Genomic DNA, 21,648 nt, shown 5'->3' with positions numbered 1-21,648 from the left:
CCAGTATCTGAGATTCGCCTATCTTAGGGCCATTGGTAGATTTTGTTGGTTCTGTATGAAATACATTTTTCAGTCTTACGTTCTTTTTAGACCACTCTATTCTTCGTTACCAAACCACTCCCTACTTGTCTATGTCTACTCTAGTTACTCTCTTCCTTATCTATGTTAATGCTTATATTATGTACATGCTAGTGATGCTATGTAATGCTGACTTCTTCCTTCTTCTCTTCATCGCCAAACGTAAGCACCAACACCAAACAACTCATCAAGTTGAACAAATGATGGAGCCAGTACGTGTGCCGACTGCCGTAGATCAAACAGTAGAAGATAAAGTACCCCATATACCACTTGAAGAAGAACTGGTCTTTTTTCTTTGGCAAACGAGACAAGAGCCCGTTCCTCTCTGTTAACAATAACACCGGAACTATGGAAAGCAAGTTGTGGTGCGACGAGAACGGCGTCTTCCAGTTGACCGACAAGTTGTGGACAAACACAATAACAATGGGGATGTTCACCGGGAGAATCCACAACATGAGAATCAAGAGCGAGATCTGGTAGTTGAACAACTGAGAGTTGTTAACCGATTTCAAAACGTTGATAGCCTGGATAACACAACTGATAATGTATACGATCTGGTACGGGATATAAATTGGTATCATCATGATTAGCAAGAAGGTGACGACGATGCGAGTTTTTGTGGGAGAAGTAGTTTTAGGCAAATGATTCACCAAAGCGTATCCCAAGACGCTGATAGCTGATAATAAATAGTAGGTGGCTACGACCAAGAAGGTTCCAATGAAGTAAAGCATGATGCCAATGAACCAGAGACTGGACTCTTCTAGACCCAAGTAGAACGAGTTGAGCCGGAACTCTTGTTTGAGCGAAAGGTTGACTTCATTGGCATCCAGTAATACCACGGGATCAATGAAGTTGAGCAAATATTGCACCCAACCCAACTTGACTATGGGATTAAGGCCTATGAGGATAGATATGATCATCGCGAGTGGCCAGCCGGTGTTGAGGTATGAAAGCACAAAGATAAAGTTGGGGAACTTGCCGGTTCTAAAGTACAATTGAAATTGTACAAGCATGGCCAACAATGAAATCAGAACACATGTGGCTACAATCGATAATCGATATCTCATGACAAACAATCTGAAACTGTCGATCAAATCCACAGAGAGCTCAATATCCAATGGTATCTCTTCCTTGGTGTTTGTGTCAGACCATAGTTGGATATTCAACCCGTAGTCATCCTTTACTTTGAAAGGTACGAATGGAGAGATTCCGTGCATTCTCAATGTGATTACATTGTTTTTTTCCACATTGATATGCCACTTGCTTTCGTATGGTTCGTCTATCCATTGCCGAATGAAGGAGGCAAACTTTCCTTCTGTTTTGTCAGGGAGGTTTAGCTTCAATTTATACGATAGCAAACTGCTCCAAGCAGCAGGCAATTTGATGTTGACAGACAATGGGCGGTTAGACGATAGTGAGAGATCGGCTTTGCTGTGGAAAAGAGTAGACATGTGTTTTCCAAGCTCGAAAATAGTGGATTTCTGATCAGCAAGTTCTGCTATAACAAAGTCGCTATCTGTTGCTATATTTCTTTGAGCAACTACAACAAGATCATAGCGAGTTAGTATCGTGTCGTTGTATTGCAACGAATAGAATGGAGTCTTTTCTCCGCCAAACGAAGACTCGCCTAATGATTTTGAATCCAGCATAGACCGAGGTACTAAATGGACGTCTCTGGCGGTGTCAATACATTTTAACTCTACGAATTCGTTAGTCTGGTCATTAGTGAAATCCGTCAAATCAAGCTCCTGATTGTTTTCACCCAAATTGGAACATAGTAAAATGACTGGTCTATTGGATTCTTCGTCAGCTAACCAAGATTCCCATTCAGTTGGTTCAAGCGAGCTTAACACATCCAATTGCAATTTTGCATCGTTGCCTAGTTGGAATATGTTCCATTTACTGTTTTGATTATCTTTCGTGATCCTGAGCTTTTTATCGCCGTTTATGTTGAATGACTTGATTTGAGCCAAGTCCAATTTCATAGCCAAGTTCTGTTGCTGTTCTATGTTAGGAACAAGATCCTGGCTGGCGTAGTCTTCATATCCAGTCAAGAAGTTATTTCTAAACACCTGCATTCGTCTTTCTAACAGATACGTTCTTGAAGGAGAGGAGAAGTCCGCGATTTCTAGCATGGCTTTGGCTATTTGGGTCCGCAATTGATGGCACCAAACAATGGCCAAGTGGTCCACATTGGTCCAAACATTAGGGATTCCTGTGCTGTACACGGTGAATCCATTTGAAGGAGGCACCAAAAAGCTCAAAGTAGTATAGTCAGCTGGCAACGTTGTATCAGTTAAACCTCCAGTTATGGAAATCAATGAAACATCGTGCAATCTACGATGTGCTGTCTGAGAAATATCCAGCGTAGTCGGATGGAATCCATCGAACCAGAACCGATCTACAGCAGAGTATATTTTTAAGATATCCCCATCAAACGTTAGCGGAGCGGCTGCGTGAGGCGAAGCCAACGTGATGATGGTGTTCACAGTTCCGTCGGTATAGTTGGGTAAAGTGAGCATGACTCGGGCTACTACACCACCCATCGAGTGGCCAACTATTATAACCGATTTCGGAGGGTTGTCCGTATTGGAATACAAACCTAGTATGAAATGTATGGCTTCGTTTAGAAATTCAGCCTGGTCGAGCATGGTACGGCCATGAAACGCCGTGAAGTCCTCGTTGAAGTCAGCTGTGAAAAAATCAAAGTTACGTGCTCCACTGTTATGTACTTTTTTGTCAAAGTAGAGATTTGACAGCTGTGCTGCTATAGAACGAGCCTGACGGTAGCTCCCAGCATTACCTGGAATGAAGAGGACGGGTATTCCGTCCAAACGCTCGTATCCATTATTTTCATCAGGAATTGGATCCTTACCCTGTTCTCTATAGAGATATAGCGAGTATTTAGATGCAAATTTGGTATGGGACTCGTCAAACGACGTAATCCGAGCATACGATGGATACATGTACACGGGACGACATCCTGGGGAATCTGCTCCAGTCATCGGGCTCGTGAAAAGCATTGCCGTCAGTAATAGAAGGATTAGACCAAGTGCCAGCACGAAGTAGAGCATGGTTTTGTAAGTTCTGGCTTTTCGCGGCAGTATATCCATGTTGATGTGAATTAGTTTTGGTTGTGATGGGATTGTGAGATTATGAAAAATTGAAATTTGCAAACAAGAATTTCAAAAAGAGGTTGATCAGCTCAAGTCGATGTATGTGCTGCCGATATCTATGTGAATATATGGAAGTGAAAGTGGTATGAATTGAATACGGTATGAAGAGGTTAGTCTTTGAATCTGTGAATGAACAAATATTTACTATTATTCTTTTTCGCAGATTTGGCGCGAGTGGATGCAAAATAAAAGACCCATACAAAAGAGAGTAAGGAAGACGATTGTGAGAGTCGAATATGAGAATAGAATAAGAACAACTTTCAATTGTATACGTAGTCTATACTGGCAAGTACGACATCCTTGTTTATTCTTTTTAAAAGCATCAATTACGTATTATGTATATATTACAGCTTCATCATATTACAAACTTCCATGCTATTCCTCCATGTCTACATCCTTCTTCTCTTCATCCTGTTCACTCTCCTTCTCCTTTTCCTTCTGGGCCAATTCTCTCACTCCAGCTAAGAAAGCATCTATTCCTTCACCCTTATATTCGAACTTCAAGCTCTGTGCCAACAAATATCCAGCACCGTTTCCGCTGCTTAACAGTTTGCTCAACTTTTGCTCTGACTGTTGGTAGAATCCGCTTCGGAGCACATCGAGTATGGCTGTCTTTGACGGGTTTTTGGCTATGGAATCCGGCAAGTGCTCGGCATACAACAGCTTCAATTGCTCAGAATCAAGCAGATCAAGATGCTGTTCTACCACATCTAGGTCCAAGAAATCAGAAACAGCCATGATGGGCAATCTCGACTCTGTTGGAGCAGATGCTGATGTGGACACTGAAGCAGCACCTAACGTCGATGGCGTTTCGACTTTTACTCTACAATAGTGTTAATACTTTATCTCTATTCAATGCCTTTATTATATGTACTTACTCTTTTGCCTCGTCTTTCTCCTCCTCTTCCTCTTCTTCATCCTTAATGGTTATCAATTCGTCGATGTCCTTCACTATCTGCAAGTCCTTTTCTGTCAACTTGTCCAACTGGTCAATATCACCAACATCTTGCAACCAATACAAGTACTTTGCTCCCGAACTCAAAAATGTCAATGCAAAAACTCTTCCAGATGTACACGATTTGATATGCTTGAAACTGACATCTCCCGGTATAAGCAACAACTCGTCTCGATCCACAGTGCCTCCAGCAGTGAGATCAGCCTTGGGCACCCACGTAAAATCGTAGAAATCTGGTTCGTCTACACTAGGCTTGATGCTTATGACTCCCTTGTGTGCCAATGGCGTACACCTGTTGGTGTCTCTGTCATAGTCCACTTTTCCAGCGTGGAATCTGATAGTTTTGGACATTCTTACTTCAAATTTGGAATTGTATATGAAAATCTACTTCTTCTAAAAGCAATCGTACTAATGGGAGGTGTTGATTGTGTAGTCTTGATCTTTTGAACGTAGCAATTGGATCCAGTTGAATGGAAGAATAGATTCATTATTGATTTGTAGAGTTGCAATCCTCTCTATCGTTGCCACCCCGGCACCACACGACCTCGCGCTAGGTACTCGCTAATCCTCCCTAACCTCAGAAAGTATTCTCAGTATTTTAGTGGATTTTCCCGCTACCCTCAGTACTGTCGTGTCCCTATTTGTCAGGATGTCTCACTATTTGCATCTGTTCTTAGCGAGCTCTCACTATTTCTTTCTCACTATTCTCGTTCTCTCTCGCCGTATCTCAATAGTCTCACCACTTCTCAATGCCTCTATTTTTCCTCCCTGTAACCATTTCTCCAGAATCTGATTGAAGATTCAATTTTTCAGCTCTCCACCATTGAACATTGCCTGTTACTCTACAGCCATGCTGTTTCCACCCGATGACATAGAACGTCTCGTCACCAAGATCGCAGCCATCTTGAGATCGCGAAAAGAAAACCTCGCCATTTCTGAGGCCGCCTGTGGAGGTCTTCTCTCTGCCTATATAGTAACAGTTCCAGGAGCATCCAATTTCTACATCGGGGGAAAGCTTGTATATTCGCTCAGACAAAGGCTCAAGTTGTCTGGATGCACGGACGAAGAAATAAGTAGCTACGTGGGACCCTCAGAACAAGTTGCTTTGCGATTGGCCCGTACAGCCAAATACGAATTGGGCTCAACATATGTACTTTCAGAAACTGGTTTTGCTGGGCCATCTAAAGACTTACATTTACTGGACAGCGATAGCAAGAGCACGGCTACGGCTTCTGATGCTGAAGTGGGGACAGTGTATCTAGGCTTGTGTGGCCCTACTGGAGAAGTGTCTTGTATGAGAAACACAGGATCCAAGGTTAGAGCCTCTAACATGGTTGAGTTTGCCCGGTTGGGATTGCAATTCTTGTTGGACCAGCTTGAGAGAATAGAGAGCACTGAAAGCTGAAAAGCTATTACGAGTAATGTTATGTAATTGTACGAATAAAAGTTGCAACATTGAAATGACAATGGAGTAGTTTGGATTAGTTGTAGGCTTTAAAGAGCATACTATAGTGGCCAGTGAGGGTGAAATTCTTGGGAGCCGGTTCAAGGAAACAGTGCTCAATCTTCTGAACTCCTTTTCACAAGCTGTACATTTCTGTAGAGATTCTCTCAGATCAATTTCGTATTCTTTGGTGGTCTCTTCTACATTGCAATCGTGCAGTAGTGTATGCGGTTTCTAAATTCTCTGGCCCATTAGATTCTTCTCACAGCTAATTGCCAACTGCCATAGACAAGAAAACCAGAAAAATTCACAGAGGTTCAGAAATGGGACTATTTAATAGCTAATATGTGATTATAAACGATTATGTCCTTTTTCTGTTTAAAAAAAATCGTATGGCTGAGTTATCATCAATTGTATATATGGAGAAGTTACATTTTGTAGAAATTAACAAAAATAGTTGCGAAAAGTATTTTACAGAGACTGAACTTCCTCAAATTTGTAAACTATATTGGAAAAGTAAAGAAAATGACAACAAAACGACACAAGAGTGTTCCAGACTCCTACTATAGACTCGGAGACTTGTGTTCTTCATTTCAGAGCCAAATCATAACTGCCTATCCACCTCTGGGTGGGTCTTGATAAAGAATATTTCTTAAGTATGCAGCCTTAAGTATGCACATTCTAAAGTATGCGTCTTTCCCTGTGCTAACAAAATCAACCTGGAACGACCCTGAACGCTTCAATTTTCACAGACAGCAAGATAAACAGACCGAAACAGCCCTTACCCCGTCCCGAAACAATCCACCAATGACAGCCAGCCTTCGTATTGGCATCTGCCCCTCGTCACCTCAACCCCGAGTTGCAACCAGAAACAGCTAACAACAATAATAATACCGAATTACCTCGCTGATACGCGCACGTGACACACGCCTCACCTGACATGCACCTGACAAACACGTCAATCGTTTTACTCGATCAGGCTGAGAGTCTGACAATTTCAAATTTCTCAATTATCACCTCAACATTTCAAAACAAACGGTCAAAATTTTCAGACTCTTTTCGTCTTTTCTACACCACATTACGGCGGCTCACTTTCTACACAGCGGATCCAACAGCAGCCAGTGCATTGTCGAGAACGCGACCACAGATCAATCGGTTATATATTATTATTGTTGTTAGCGCTGTGACATAATGACTTCTGGTATGTTCGGCTAAGATAAAAGATAAACAAGATAAAGAGAAGAACATACAAGACACGGATGGTACGCTATGGCACGCTTTGATGTCTACCATAGACGTGGATGTTCTGTAGACATACAACAGGTCCATGCCAGACGTATTTTCTTCAAACCTAGGGATACACGGCTCTAGTGTGTCTAGGCTGTGTTGATCTTGTTACTTTGTACACTTCCATACTAACCATGACCACAGAAACAGAAACAAGACCCGTTTCCATCGAGAACAAGATTCCTATTCAGGACATCAAGATCCTCAAGAAGAAGTTGAATGGCTATGTCGGCTTTGCCAACTTGCCCAAACAATGGCACAGAAAGTCGGTGAGAAGAGGGTTTTCATTGAACATCATGGTTGCAGGAGAGAGTGGCTTGGGAAAGGCCACTTTGGTCAATACTCTTTTCAACAGAGAAATTATCAATCATGAGAATGACATTGACGACGAAGATATCTCTGACAAGGACGACATTTCCGTCAAGATCAAGTCTACCACCGCTGAAATCGAAGAAGACGGCGTCAAGTTGTCTTTGAGTGTAGTCACGGCTCCAGGATTTGGTGAGTCCATCAACAACGTCGACTCGTGGAAGCCTATTGTTGACGAAATCAATAGCAGATTCGACTCCTACTTGGAGGCAGAGAGCAGAATAAACAGAACCACCACCGTCGACAACAGAATTCATGCCTTTCTCTACTTCATTGAGCCTACCGGCCATTCCTTGAAGTCGTTGGACATTACATTAATGAAACAAGTGCACGAAAAGGTCAACTTGATACCCATCATTGCCAAGTCTGATACCTTGACAGAAGAAGAAATTGCCGCTTTCAAGGGCAGAATCTTGGACGACATCAAGGCACAGGGAATCAAGACTTTTTCTCCTTCGGACTACGAGAATGATGATGAAGAAACTGTGTTGAACACCAGACAGATATTACAGAAGTTCCCCTTCGCTGTGGTGGGCTCCACTAAAGAAGTCACCACTGCGGACGGAAGACAGGTCAGAGGCAGAAAGTACCCATGGGGTGTAATTGAAGTAGATAACGAAGACCACAACGATTTCATACAATTGCGTCAGTTGTTGGTCAGAAACTTCTTAGAAGAGTTGAAGGAGCAGACGTCCAACAACTTGTACGAGAACTACAGATCCGAGAAGTTGAAGAAGATGGGTATCGAACAAGACAACTCTGTTTTCAGAGAATTCGATCCCTTAACTAGACAAGAAGAGGAAAGAGCATTGCACGAAGCCAAGTTGGCCAAGATGGAGGCCGAAATGAAGGCCGTTTTCCAACAGAAGGTCTCAGAAAAGGAAAAGAAGTTGCAGAGATCCGAAGCTGATCTTTTCTCCAGACACAAGGAGATGAAGGACAAGTTAACCAAGCAGATCAAGTTATTGGAAGACAAGAAAGTACAATTGGAAAAGCAAAAGACGTTGCCCCAAGATCCACCAGCCCCAGCCCCACAGAAGAGCCGTAAGGGATTCTTGCGTTAGGGTACTACGCCTTTGTGACTTTTACTTTTCGATGCCACTTTCAAATGCGTTTGCTAGTGTGATCTCTATTTCTAACCATTTACTTTCTCTGAATATATTGGTATAAATTCGGTAATAAACAAGTGTAGAAGAATAATTTAATAATGCCAATATCTTATGATTGTTTTATATATTAGTCATATCATAGCATTGATATATATTATCCTATAGCTAATGACATATATATCGACATTACAACGATTATCTAGGACTTTACCAGGAATTTCCAAACGACAAATCTGTCCTGTACCTGGAAAAAAGGGTATGAAATTTCAGATGCACTTGAATAATCAAAAGCTGTGGCCAACCTTACGATCTTTTCTTATTTCACAAGACTCGATATTGGAGACCTTGCTCTAGCATATATCAACAGAGTAATTCCCGAGTTATCCAACATTTTTAGTTGTATCAATCCAACAAAGATGTCCACCCCCTCAAATACTGCTGCTACTCCAGCTTCCTCGGCTAAGTTTGACCAGGAAAAGTTATTGGCCACTGTTAAGGTAAGTACATAATTCAGAAGAAAGAAAAGAGATCGCAATTGAATTGATGCTTTAGGTCTGACTCCATTACATCCACATTCAAGTCATTGAGTCCATTAGTACGTCTGACAAGGTTTGCTCGAATTTATTAATTTGTTGACATTGAATTATTCATAGATCTCATTTTTTAGACACCTTTCATGAATTTTCGGATTACTAACATATTTACCATATAGACTTCGCAATTTGCCTGGTTTGTCGGCCATCTCGTCACCTTGATCAGTGTCTTCTTCTATGTGCTCACTTACATCAAGTTCGGTGTTGGCCTTTACAAGTTCTGGTTCGTGTTGGCCCTTGTAGGAGTTGTTGAAAGTTTCGGAATCTTGGTATTCCAATCTATCAAGAAGAATGGGTTTGATTTCGGCCAGTTGATCAAAGACGATAACACCTTCTATTTCCTTCTCGGATCGTTGTTGTTGTTCGTCAGATCGCGTGTGTTGTTGACGTTGTTGCCATTTGGCTTGTTTTCGTTCTACCACGTCTTGACGTACGCCAACGGCTACATTTTGCCCATCTTCAACTTGGAAAACTCGGCCATCTCATCCAAGATCGGTTCCTTTGTAGCCAACACTAACAACAAGTCGATCCAGTTGGCTGCTCTCTTGGAAGTCGTCACCTACGGGTACTTGTTCCTCAGAGTGATTGCCTTCAGAAAGAGATCATTGTCTCCTTTCCTTATCTACACTGTGTTTTTGAAGAAGAAGTTCGAGACCTCTGTCTACACCAGAAACTACTTCAAGGCTGCCGAGGTCCAAGTGGACAACGTCGTCAACCAGATCGGCCAGCCTCAGGTCAAGAAGGTGTGGATCCAGATCAAGGATGTGTTCAAGAAGATCGGTACTGTCCACTTGGTCCACGATCCTACCAAGGACAAGCTGATCTAGGCCCCTAAGATATACAACAAATTCTATCTCAATTATCTGCTCATTTGTCTACTCAATTGTTTGCTGACTTGTCTACAGATTTGTCTACTCAATTGTCTACTCAATTGCTCAACTACGTTTACTATTGAGTTATGGTGTGTTGTAGAATCAACCAGTACTGGAACACTCCGTCGTCGTTTGTTATTGTAACGTGTATATGTATATTGCTGTTTGTAGTAAGTAACACCTTTTTTATCGCTGGAATCGTAGATGTGAATGAGATCTATTGCCTAATCAGGAAATTGGTCAGAAGTGAAAAATTCGGCATCTCAAATGAAAATGGGATCTTCCATAGTTAAGATAAGCAGCTCGTAATCTCTACAACATCCATAGATAACTTGAGATTTGAATCCCAGTGATATCGAATACATCAACAGAATACAAGTGAGCTCAGGATTGAATCGAATCGAATAGAAGTGTCTTCTATATGTTCAGAGCCTGGCTGCGCACTTCAATTGTATGCTGAGGAAACCATCATTATTTATTCACAGAAATTACGGGAAGGTTGCAAAAGAACATTCGCTCAATCGCCGAGATGTCATACAATTAGACTTCTGCTCTTGACGAAATCAATTCTAAAATAACTAACCAAAATCGACGAGATCCAACGTCACTTTGCTCACATTCCCTCAGCCTATCTTCTCCAGTCTATGACATCAGACCTGCATCCTATCAAAGATTCCATCGCAATTAACTGCTGCAGCCATACACGTGACCGTGCTTCTCTCAGCTTCCATCAGCTTCCACTTGGGTGCAACTTTTCGCATTTTTCGGCTGCACTGTGGAATCTCGTAGAATTCCAGAGAAGATGTCGATCGACGAGCTTCTCCTGCCATATATAAAGTTAGGTGGGCCAAATTTTTCAAATTTTTCAATTTTTAGAATTCTCTCTTTTTCTCTACATAACTCCATATCCACATAGCCAAACATGTCTAAAGCTGTCGGAATTGATTTAGGTACTACCTACTCCTGTGTTGCTCACTTCGCTAACGACCGTGTCGAGATCATCGCCAACGATCAAGGTAACAGAACCACTCCTTCTTTCGTAGCCTTCACTGACTCCGAAAGATTGATTGGTGATGCTGCTAAGAACCAAGCTGCCATGAACCCAGCCAACACCGTTTTCGACGCCAAGCGTTTGATCGGTAGAAAGTTCGATGACGCCGAAGTCCAAGGTGACGTCAAGCACTTCCCTTTCAAGGTTGTCGACAAGGGTGGTAAGCCACAAATTGAGGTTGAATTCAAGGGTGAAACCAAGGTCTTCACTCCAGAAGAAATCTCTTCCATGATCTTGACTAAGATGAAGGAAACTGCCGAAAACTTCTTGGGTACTCAAGTCAACGATGCTGTTGTTACTGTTCCAGCTTACTTCAATGACTCCCAGAGACAAGCCACCAAGGATGCTGGTTTGATTGCTGGTTTGAATGTGATGAGAATCATCAACGAGCCAACTGCTGCCGCCATTGCCTACGGTTTAGACAAGAAGTCTGAAGAAGAAAAGAACGTTTTGATTTTCGACTTGGGTGGTGGTACTTTCGATGTCTCCTTGTTGTCTATTGAAGACGGTATCTTTGAAGTCAAGGCTACCGCCGGTGACACCCACTTGGGTGGTGAAGATTTCGACCACAGATTGGTCAACCACTTCGTCAACGAATTCAAGAGAAAGAACAAGAAGGACTTGTCCACCAACCAAAGAGCCTTGAGAAGATTGAGAACTGCTTGTGAACGTGCCAAGAGAACCTTGTCCTCCTCTGCTCAAACCTCCATTGAAATCGACTCCCTTTACGAAGGTATTGACTTCTACACCTCTATCACCAGAGCCAGATTTGAAGAATTGTGTCAAGACTTGTTCAGATCCACTTTGGACCCAGTTGAAAAGGTTCTTAAGGACTCCAAGATTGACAAGTCGTCTGTTCACGAAATCGTCTTGGTTGGTGGTTCCACCAGAATTCCAAAGGTTCAAAAGTTGGTTTCCGACTTCTTCAACGGTAAGGAACCAAACAGATCCATCAACCCAGATGAAGCTGTTGCTTACGGTGCTGCTGTCCAGGCCGCTATCTTGTCTGGTGACACTTCTTCCAAGACTCAAGACTTGTTGTTGTTGGATGTTGCCCCATTGTCTTTGGGTATTGAAACCGCTGGTGGTATCATGACCAAGTTGATTCCAAGAAACTCCACCATTCCAACCAAGAAGTCCGAAACCTTCTCCACTTACGCCGACAACCAACCAGGTGTGTTGATTCAAGTCTTCGAAGGTGAAAGAGCCAAGACAAAGGACAACAACTTGTTGGGTAAGTTCGAATTGTCTGGTATTCCTCCAGCTCCAAGAGGTGTTCCACAAATCGAAGTCACTTTCGACATTGATGCCAATGGTATCTTGAACGTTTCTGCCTTAGAAAAGGGTACCGGTAAGACTCAAAAGATTACCATCACCAACGACAAGGGTAGATTGTCCAAGGAAGACATTGAAAAGATGGTCTCTGAAGCCGAAAAGTACAAGGAAGAAGACGAAAAGGAAGCTTCCAGAGTTCAAGCCAAGAACGGTTTGGAATCTTACGCTTACTCGTTGAAGACCTCTTTGGGTGACGAACAATTCAAGAGCAAGTTGGAAGCTTCTGAAGTTGAAGAAGTCACCAAGGCTGCTGACGAAACCATTGAATGGTTAGACTCCAACCAATCTGCTACCAGCGAAGAATACGCTGACAAGCAAAAGGAATTGGAAGGCAAGGCCAACCCAATCATGGCTAAGGCTTACCAAGCCGGTGCTGCTCCAGCTGGCGGTGCTGCTCCAGGTGGTTTCCCAGGTGGTGCTGCTCCAGAACCTTCCAACGAAGGTCCAACTGTTGAAGAAGTTGACTAAACGTGATTGTATAAAATATGGGTTTATTTATTTCATGGTTATCACATTTTATTCATGCTTTAATGTTAGAAAAGCGAGGACTTGTTCTTCCTTATAGATAAAGAATAGAGGATATAGTACATATTTTTTATTATTTATTGATTAATTTACGAAACAGAAAAGAACTGAAGCGTAGAGAGTAGATAACGGTGATCAAGAGTTCGATAGATAGAGTGGAATACTTACATATAAAGTGCAATACTGATTGTGCGCAAGAAGATGATATAATATAGAATAAAAATGGAACAAATAATATGCACAGAAGCACGAAACGTAGTAGTAGAAGTAGAGAATTGAAGTACGAGACGACTGAAGTCTGCCAGAGATTGCGGTGTATAAAGATTAGTGAACCAAATGTAGCTAAAATACATAAAGAATACATAAAGAAATTGGTACAGAGTGTAGAGCCTTTGAGTGTTGAAAAAGGCATTTTGCAACCATTTTTTTCCCGACATAATTCTCTTGCAATTGGCATGAGATTCATTCAGCAGCCAACACTCCAGCCCAGCTTGTATCCATAAAGCACCAATCCGCCAGTGAATCACGGCTAGACTCACAGTTCAACCCCTCCTTTGAACGACAAGCCTGCTAAACGACACGCCGGTCGTCACACTACCGGTTCCAACAAAATTCGTGGTCGCAAATTCGCAGTAACCAACAATTTTTCTGGCTCCAGATCAAGCCTGAGCAGCACACAGAATGAGCCCAAAAGACAGTGGATGAGTCCGGAAATAACCAGAGATCATTTCACGGACTTAGTAGAATGACACGAGTAGAGAAAAGTATATATAGGTGTCGAAGTCTGGAGAAATTGAGCGAGACAGAATGTCAGTTGTACCGTAAGAAATGGTTAAGTATGCGAATCTAGAAGAGCACAGATAGGCCCCGTACTTTAGAAAATAGTCTAGTAAATAGTGCTACAAAATAGAGTATGGTACCAAAAGTTACAGTACTGACACACTGTGAACTCGCTACAAGGTTCTATCGCTGTGACACACGAATAGACTACAATGTGAACAGGCTACACACTCAGGGTTCATCACAGAGAGACACACATGGCCGGTCGGCCACTCCGAAACCGTTTCGAATTCACCGCTTGTCATTGGGCCACCACATTTGGTTTCCAGTCCAATCGCCTATCTCTGAGACTCCGAGCAATTTTCAGTTTCCAATTTTTCATTTCGGACTACAGGCACGAATGGGAGATTAGCACCATGTCTGCTCTGAAACGAGTCCGTTTCCCCAGAATACCCGCTGCTACTCGGAAGTTGACATCTCGGAGTTGCGCTGGACCAAAGGAACTTTCTCTTTGCAACAGATGTGTGTATCTGGCGTCTTTACCCAAGGATGTACTTCGCTTGTTCCTGTGTCGCGACGGAAGGTGATAATTTTTTTTCAGAATTCAACAAAAAATCCAACAGTTTCGTGTTTAGGTGCTCCAGCTCGTATACAGTAGCGTTAGCTAGCGGAACCAGTTCTGGTATGCGCTCACCGTATATATAGTGGATAGGTCCCGTTTGCTGAAAAAAATCACACAGTGTATCTGTGAAAGACGTGCTAGTTTTCTTTAGCTCTACAAATCCCCTTAACTTCGTTCGTGGTCTCGTAGTCTCTACTTTTGCCTGATCTCGTGCAATTGCCATTGACCTTAGAGTATGTTCCAACGCTTTTTTCTTCCCTTCTCGTCTTCCTTCTGTCCACCAGTTTGATAAATTCTCTCTTCCATTCGCAGTGCTCAGAGATCCATCCGATATTATTTTTTCTCGCCCGCAAAATACCTCCAATAGTGGGGCAATAAACGTCCAGTCAAGGAACAATTCATACGTCCGGAGAGTCTTGGAAACGGACTAAGAGCGTATACCCGATTTCCCTTCCAGATGGTGCCATTGTTGCGTCATTTGATTGCGAGACTCGTATTTAGTAGTCAAGATTGGGTCCAGATCCAATCGCCGAACCAACTTATAGTGATCACGATACTGCCATCCGCCATACACTAACCAATTGTATTCGCTGATTCTGACCGGCACAACAGATTTATTAAATTGGTGACATCATATAGACATCCTGAAAAATACTGGAGCATCTACTAACGTTAATGATATAGTTGAAAGTTTTCTCTTCATTTTAGAATAACTACACTTTTCTCCTTTTGTTTGTCCATTCGTCGTTTGCTAGTCAACGAAGTTTTTCCCCAGACTCAAGGTACAGATAATTTTCCGAAACAAATTTTCAGATTACAGATCTACCAGTTTCACTGACACACTATTTATTCCCCCATTAATATGACTGTTACCCCACAGCACCAAGTCGTCCACGAGGCCAACGGTGTCACCCCAAGACCCACTCCTAAGGAGTTTTTTGACAAACAGCCCCGTCCTGGCCATATCACCTCCATCGAACAGTACCAGGAATTATACCAGAAGTCCATCGCCGACCCTGAAGGATTCTTTGGTCCTATGGCCAAGGAGTTGTTGTCGTGGGACAGAGACTTCGACAAGGTCAAGTCCGGTTCTTTGAAGGACGGTGACGTTGCCTGGTTCATTGGCGGCCAGTTGAACGCTTCCTACAACTGTGTAGACAGATGGGCCTATGCGACTCCAGACAAGACTGCCATCATCTACGAAGCTGACGAAGAAAAGGACTCGTACAAGTTGACCTACGCCGAGTTGTTGAGAGAAGTCTCCAAGGTAGCTGGTGTGTTGAAGAGCTGGGGCATCAAAAAGGGTGATACTGTTGCTATCTACTTGCCAATGACTCCTCAAGCTGTTATTGCTATGCTCGCTGTAGCCAGATTAGGTGCCATCCACTCGGTTATCTTTGCAGGTTTCTCTTCTGGTTCCATCAGAGACAGAGTCAACGATGCTTCTTGTAAGGCTCTTATTACCTGTGACGAAGGTAGAAGAGGTGGTAAGACCGTTAACATCAAGAAATTGTGCGACGAAGCCTTGAAGAGCTGTCCTACTGTAGAAAAGGTGCTTGTTTTCAAGAGAACCGGAAACGAAAATATTGAATTGGAAGAGGGTAGAGATTTCTGGTGGGATGAAGAAACCGCCAAGTTCTCGGGTTACTTGCCACCTGTTCCAGTCAATTCTGAAGACCCATTGTTCTTGTTGTATACATCTGGTTCCACTGGTACTCCTAAGGGTGTTGTCCACACCACTGGGGGCTACCTCTTAGGTGCTGCCATGACCACCAAGTACATTTTCGACGTCCACCCAGAAGACATCTTGTTCACTGCCGGTGATGTCGGTTGGATTACTGGTCACACCTATGCTTTGTACGGACCTTTGGCTCTCGGTATCCCAACAATCGTTTTTGAAGGTACTCCAGCCTACCCAGACTTTGGTAGATTCTGGCAAATTGTCGAAAAGCACAAGGCTACCCACTTCTACGTAGCTCCTACTGCCCTCAGATTGTTGAGAAAGAGTGGCGAGCAAGAGATTCCAAAGTACGACTTGTCTTCTTTGAGAACATTGGGCTCTGTTGGTGAACCTATCTCCCCTGATATCTGGGAATGGTACAACGAGCACGTTGGACAAGGCAGATGCCACATCTCCGACACCTACTGGCAAACTGAGTCTGGTTCTCACTTCATTGCTCCAATTGCCGGTGTCACTCCAAACAAACCTGGTTCAGCCTCTTTGCCATTCTTTGGTATCGAGACCGCTCTTATTGATCCAGTTTCCGGCCACGAACTCGAAGGTAACGACATCGAAGGTGTTCTTGCCATCAAGAGCACCTGGCCATCTATGGCTAGATCTGTCTGGAACAACCACACCAAGTACATGGACACATACTTGAACCCATACCCAGGCTACTACTTTACCGGCGACGGTGCTGCCAGAGATCACGACGGCTACTACTGGATTAGAGGTAGAGTCGATGATGTCGTCAATGTGTCTGGTCACAGATTGTCTACTGCTGAAATAGAAGCTGCCCTCATCGAACACAACGGTGTTTCTGAAGCTGCTGTGGTTGGTATTACCGACGACTTAACTGGTCAAGCCGTAGTTGCCTACGTTGCTCTCAAGAACGAATACGTCGACAAGATCGCCGGCAAGGAAACCAGCGACGAAGCCTTTGCCTTGAGAAAGGAATTGATCATGACCGTCAGAAAGGAAATCGGACCTTTCGCAGCTCCAAAGAGCGTCATCATTGTCGCCGACTTGCCAAAGACCAGATCTGGTAAGATCATGAGAAGAATCTTGAGAAAGATCTCTGCCAACGAAGCAGACCAATTGGGTGACATCACCACTTTGTCCAACCCTCAGTCTGTCGTTGGTATAATCGACTCCTTTGCTGCTCAATTTGCTAAGAAATAACTTCATAAGTCTATAGCCTCCTAGCTGCAGAAATTGCTTCGCGATTTTGCACCCAATTTCTGTGGTTGGTTAGAAATGGCATAATGCCTCAAATTTAGCTTGTGTTAATGTACATACAGAAAGTAGACATGAATGTAGCGTATAAGCACAGATACTAGAGCCATATCTACAAGAAGCCTCTAAACTAATAATTCGTGGATCTTGCTACAATATGTCATTTCTTGACGATTATGTTTGTATTACGTAATATTTCACATAAACTTACATAATCACAAAATTAGCCTGTACTGATTTTTCACTAAATCAATGTGTTTTGCATCTCCGATTAAAACTACCAGATCAATAGGAAATTCCCAGCAGATGCTCTGATCCCTACAAGAATGCCTACAATACCGCTTGGCAAATTACTTGCCACTTTTATATTGCTCAAGTCGCTCCAATTGACTCTTCTCTACTTCACACCAGCCCAATTTGATACTTCTTCAGAAATCATAGTGAGCCAGACCAAGTCCCCCTATGGCTATGTGCTAACACACCTTCTCAATAGATTCATTGTTTGGGACTCTGTGTACTTCAACTACATGTTCGTCAACGGACCGAAATACGAGCACCAGTATGTGTTTTGTCCCAACTGGTTGAAATTCATCAGGAACTTCCCGATAGGAGGAAATGGCTACTACGAAAAGCTATTTGTGAGCTTGGTGATTTCAAACGCGTTACATTTTTTTTCAGTTATACTCTTGTATGTACTTACGCTTCGGTTCTTCAAGAACGATTCAAAAATGGCATTGCATTCTTCCTTACTAATGATTATTGCTCCAGCAGGTATCTTCTTGACCGCTAGTTACTCTGAAAATGCCAATAATGTGCTCAGTCTAGCCCAGATATTAGCCTACGACATTGCAGTGAATCCTCAGGATCCAACCCGAAACAACACCAAGTCCATAGTATCAAAGCCGTTATATCTACTCTCTGGATTTCTCGTTGCTGTGAACTATACTATACGTGCAAACAGTTTACTTCTTGGAATACCGTATTTGATGGACTTGTTTGAAATAGGAGTTTCACAAGAAGCTGCGTGGCCCATACTATCTGGAGGGTCGTTATTCTTATCATTTTTATGGTCCAATTTCGAAGCATACAGAACATTCTGTCCCCAACGAGGAGAATGGTGCAACAATACTCTTCCCATTCTATTCTCCTATGCCCAGAATAAGTACTGGGGTGTAGGATTTTTGCAATATTGGTCTCCCAATAATATTCCCAACTTTCTCATAGCTCTCCCGGTCGTTGCGATTCATGGGTTGAGCATCGCATATTTCTGGAGCCGTTTACCAACTCTCAAGAAAGTATTGCCATGGTTGGTGGTAAACTCTGTGGTCATCGTAGGCGGACTCTTCTTCTGGAACGTCCAGATATTGGTGAGAATAACTAGTTTCTTACCATTGAGCTATTGGTATGTAGCCTCATTAACTGGACACCAACACAAGTCCTTAGTATACTATATGTTGATCTGGAACTTACTACAGACGATGTTGTTTTCTGCCTTCTTACCGCCAGCATAAGATAAACCAAATTTGGTACCTATTCACAAAGCCACTTCCATTGGTATATCAATGGTGAAATAATTAAACCACATATAATGATAAAATTCGCAACCGTCTGTAACAAACAATTTTCTGCGGAACCAACTGCTCAATTGAGATCCACAATTGACATATTTCAAGAGCAGTAGACGATGAATAATGCAGGCTTATTCATGCGACTTGACAACCAAAACTGACCACTTGTACAGCATTCTTTTAGTTTCTTAATTAAGGCATAGTAAAAGACTGGGATAATTTATGAGAATATACAGTCGGGAAATCTTATCAACGATTTAGTCTGCAAATTTTTCCCCGATTAGGCGCACCTATACGGAACCTCACACATATTTTACACCCAACTAATTTAGACGTATAAATCTATATATAGGGGATTAATTCGTACTTGGATCGCTATGATTTTTGCAAGTAGGTTGATAGACAATAGACGGCACAATGGAAGCTAATGCAAGTTTCGCCGATGGGGGCCTTTTAGTTTCCCTCTACAAGCAGCAATATGTTGCCTACTCTAACTTAACCAATGGCTCATCGGAGACTTCATTCAACATTTTATTGGCAAGCATAGTAGTTTCGGTTTTAGCTTTGATAGTGAGAAACCAAAAGAACAGCAAGAATAAGAATCTGGCTGCTTTGAAACCTAAAAAGGCCAACATTATTAACAGGGTGTGGGGCAAATGGACTCCAGACTACGACTTCAAGACTCCAACACCAGAGCCTTTCAAGTACTGGGATTTCAAGAAGACCAAGCCCATGCCATATCGCGCGTTCAAGCACAAGTATACTGTTACCATGGGTATCAGAAACATGGAGTGGGACAGCTGGATTGAATTGGACAACCAATGGTTGCGCTACCACAACAACAAATTGGACCGGTTTAAGGAAAGAGGTGATGAGTTGTATGCCACTTCTCCCTTGGCTACTGCTGCAGCCTACGAGTTGTTGGACGAGTTCAAGAGATATTTGCCAGCTAGATACCCTGCATTATTCAAGGCTACAGACATTGGGATGGATAATTTGGAAACGGGCGAATCGTATGATTTCCGTCCTGGACACCATGACGATCCTATGAAGCTAGCTGCTATGTTCACGCAGGACGACTTGGCCATTATGATTGAACATGAAGATGGTAACTACTCGTTGGAAGCAGGAGCAATTGCGTTGGCTGGGTTCTGGAGATTGAGAGATAAGTTCCAGATGAAACTTAACGAGATCCATACTAGCGGTGATGTGCCTAAGTACGAAACCAATTTGAAGATGGGGATGACAAAGTTCTTTCGTCGTTTGACGGTAGATAAACCTGTTGTGAGAAACAATTACTTTATTCAAACCGATGACAACTTGGGCTGGTCCGACTCCATTGGTCGTGAAGATGTAGAAGAGATTGGAGGCTGGTACACGGCCAAGGTGGCATCTGAAATAGACAAGTTGTATTTTAGAAGCGAGAGACAGAGCTTGCGCCGTTTGCCCATCAGTGGAGGAGTTGTGTTTACTATCAGGACCTACTTCATTCCTATTACAGAATTATGCGACGAACCCCATATTCCCCGTCGTTTGTTGAATGGTATCAACAGTTGGTCAGACGATGTAGAGGAGTACAGAGGATATCATAAGTATAAGGACATTTTATTGCCCTACTTGGAGAAGAGGGCAGAGGAGCAGGAGAAGGAAGGCTTGGGCAGTGAACCCGAAGTGTATCCATTCTAGTGGTATGGAGAGAAATAGAGAATACAATCGATTTAGAAATAAAGTATACAATAATGTAGTTCAAGGTCTAGGTTTCGGGGCAAAACCAGGTTAGCGACAATAGAGAGAGTTCACAGTAGAGTTTCGAATGAATATATAAAAGTATTATCTACTCTCACTTTTAAGGAGTATCTGTGATACCTAAAATTGAATATGGGTGTGAAAAATGTATTTTTATGTATGGTGCTTTTGTACATATTCACTCGCATTATTTTTCTGCAGTAGCGAAATCCAAAATCCAAAATTTGCAATCAAAATACTACTACAATAAAGTCAAAGATAATCTCATGATTAATACATTAATACTAATATACAGTCGTTATACAAAATAAACATTGAAAAGAATCAGAATACGAATTGAAGTTTGTTCCCGACACCGACCACTTAGGATCTTTCACCTCTCAATCTTCTGGCCAATTGGATATCCTTCTTTTGGATAGTGACTCTCTTGGCGTGAATGGCACACAAGTTGGTGTCTTCGAACAAGGAGACCAAGTAGGCTTCGACGGATTCTTGCAAAGCACCGATGGCAGAGGATTGGAATCTCAAGTCGGTCTTGAAGTCTTGGGCGATTTCTCTGACCAATCTTTGGAAAGGCAACTTTCTGATCAAAAGTTCAGTAGACTTTTGGAATCTTCTGATTTCTCTCAAGGCGACGGTACCTGGCTTATATCTGTGAGGCTTCTTGACACCACCGGTAGATGGAGCGGACTTTCTGGCGGCCTTGGAAGCCAATTGCTTTCTTGGGGCCTTACCACCAGTGGACTTTCTTGCTGTTTGCTTGGTTCTAGCCATTTTTGTTAATGAAGTAGATAAGGGTAGATAAAAGAGAAAAGCGATTTAGGGAGGAAATCTGGTGTTATATATGGGAGAGGCGCGAATTAGCGAGAATAATAACAATAACACGGCCAGGTGCAGCAAGAGAGCCGCCAGCGGCGGGACGCCATACAAAAGCTGTTGGAGCGAGAGAAAAGACAAGTTTCCAGCGGGAGAAGGTGCACAGAGACGCTCTTGCGACGAAATTCGTGCTGTTTGCCGCTAACCGGCTGCGCTAGACTCCACAATCGAGAGCCGGTGTGCACATCTGGCCGTGGGAAAAGCTGCGAAAATGGCCATGCACACAAATACGCACGCGCGGTGTATACGTGGGAACAGAAGAGCAGCGTACACAGCCGTTAGTCGCACTCCTTGCTGGGGCAGAAG

The 21,648-nt window shown here is 42.8% G+C and overlaps 11 protein-coding genes across 11 annotated transcripts; 7 read left to right on the top strand and 4 right to left on the bottom strand. All coding sequences in view use genetic code 12, as the record gives it.

Annotated features, from left to right (window-relative positions):
- Positions 1 to 158: 158 nt before the first annotated feature.
- PICST_72879 (lipase/thioesterase) lies at positions 159 to 3,140 on the bottom strand. Its single transcript, XM_001385434.1, has one exon. The coding sequence runs from the start codon at positions 3,099 to 3,101 to the stop codon at positions 198 to 200; it is 2,904 nt and encodes a 967-aa protein (XP_001385471.2). The 5' UTR covers positions 3,102 to 3,140; the 3' UTR covers positions 159 to 197.
- Positions 3,141 to 3,629: 489 nt separating this feature from the next.
- Positions 3,630 to 4,004, bottom strand: PICST_48188 (predicted protein; the record flags this gene model as incomplete). The annotated part of the gene is made up of 1 exon (XM_001385433.1): positions 3,630 to 4,004. A coding segment is annotated over one exon (375 nt), but the record flags the coding sequence as incomplete, so codon positions are not given.
- Positions 4,005 to 4,128: 124 nt separating this feature from the next.
- On the bottom strand, positions 4,129 to 4,560 carry PICST_36661 (proteasome subunit; the record flags this gene model as incomplete). The annotated part of the gene is made up of 1 exon (XM_001385432.1): positions 4,129 to 4,560. The coding sequence occupies one exon, from the start codon at positions 4,558 to 4,560 to the stop codon at positions 4,129 to 4,131; it is 432 nt and encodes a 143-aa protein (XP_001385469.1).
- Positions 4,561 to 5,059: 499 nt separating this feature from the next.
- PICST_32786 (CinA-like protein) lies at positions 5,060 to 5,614 on the top strand (the record flags this gene model as incomplete). Its single annotated transcript, XM_001385786.1, has 1 exon — positions 5,060 to 5,614. One exon carries the CDS (start codon positions 5,060 to 5,062, stop codon positions 5,612 to 5,614), a length of 555 nt encoding a protein of 184 aa, XP_001385823.2.
- Positions 5,615 to 6,823: 1,209 nt separating this feature from the next.
- On the top strand, positions 6,824 to 8,521 carry PICST_84419 (cell division control protein 3). The gene is made up of 2 exons (XM_001385785.1): positions 6,824 to 6,854; positions 7,085 to 8,521. Exons 1-2 carry the CDS (start codon positions 6,845 to 6,847, stop codon positions 8,371 to 8,373), a joined length of 1,299 nt encoding a protein of 432 aa, XP_001385822.1. The 5' UTR covers positions 6,824 to 6,844; the 3' UTR covers positions 8,374 to 8,521.
- Positions 8,522 to 8,749: 228 nt separating this feature from the next.
- PICST_68064 (predicted protein) lies at positions 8,750 to 10,076 on the top strand. Its single transcript, XM_001385784.1, has 2 exons — positions 8,750 to 8,915; positions 9,131 to 10,076. Exons 1-2 carry the CDS (start codon positions 8,835 to 8,837, stop codon positions 9,836 to 9,838), a joined length of 789 nt encoding a protein of 262 aa, XP_001385821.2. The 5' UTR covers positions 8,750 to 8,834; the 3' UTR covers positions 9,839 to 10,076.
- A 702-nt stretch (positions 10,077 to 10,778) lies between these two features.
- On the top strand, positions 10,779 to 12,892 carry SSA2.1 (heat shock protein 70, Hsp70 family (SSA2)). Its single transcript, XM_001385783.1, has one exon. The coding sequence runs from the start codon at positions 10,806 to 10,808 to the stop codon at positions 12,735 to 12,737; it is 1,932 nt and encodes a 643-aa protein (XP_001385820.1). The 5' UTR covers positions 10,779 to 10,805; the 3' UTR covers positions 12,738 to 12,892.
- A 728-nt stretch (positions 12,893 to 13,620) lies between these two features.
- On the top strand, positions 13,621 to 17,224 carry ACS2 (acetate--CoA ligase). The gene is made up of 2 exons (XM_001385782.1): positions 13,621 to 14,429; positions 14,881 to 17,224. Exon 2 carries the CDS (start codon positions 15,059 to 15,061, stop codon positions 17,096 to 17,098), a length of 2,040 nt encoding a protein of 679 aa, XP_001385819.1. The 5' UTR covers positions 13,621 to 14,429; positions 14,881 to 15,058; the 3' UTR covers positions 17,099 to 17,224.
- A 254-nt stretch (positions 17,225 to 17,478) lies between these two features.
- Positions 17,479 to 18,663, top strand: PICST_61651 (predicted protein; the record flags this gene model as incomplete). The annotated part of the gene is made up of 1 exon (XM_001385781.1): positions 17,479 to 18,663. One exon carries the CDS (start codon positions 17,479 to 17,481, stop codon positions 18,661 to 18,663), a length of 1,185 nt encoding a protein of 394 aa, XP_001385818.1.
- Positions 18,664 to 19,137: 474 nt separating this feature from the next.
- PICST_32780 (predicted protein) lies at positions 19,138 to 20,406 on the top strand (the record flags this gene model as incomplete). Its single annotated transcript, XM_001385780.1, has 1 exon — positions 19,138 to 20,406. One exon carries the CDS (start codon positions 19,138 to 19,140, stop codon positions 20,404 to 20,406), a length of 1,269 nt encoding a protein of 422 aa, XP_001385817.2.
- Positions 20,407 to 20,719: 313 nt separating this feature from the next.
- On the bottom strand, positions 20,720 to 21,245 carry PICST_90527 (histone H3). Its single transcript, XM_001385431.1, has one exon. It carries the CDS (start codon positions 21,238 to 21,240, stop codon positions 20,830 to 20,832), a length of 411 nt encoding a protein of 136 aa, XP_001385468.1. The 5' UTR covers positions 21,241 to 21,245; the 3' UTR covers positions 20,720 to 20,829.
- Positions 21,246 to 21,648: the final 403 nt, after the last annotated feature.

This window comes from Scheffersomyces stipitis, chromosome 6 (assembly GCF_000209165.1).
Source record: "Scheffersomyces stipitis CBS 6054 chromosome 6, complete sequence".
In the NCBI taxonomy this organism is placed as follows: domain Eukaryota; kingdom Fungi; phylum Ascomycota; class Pichiomycetes; order Serinales; family Debaryomycetaceae; genus Scheffersomyces; species Scheffersomyces stipitis.
This window is presented reverse-complemented; position numbering and strand designations above follow the sequence as displayed.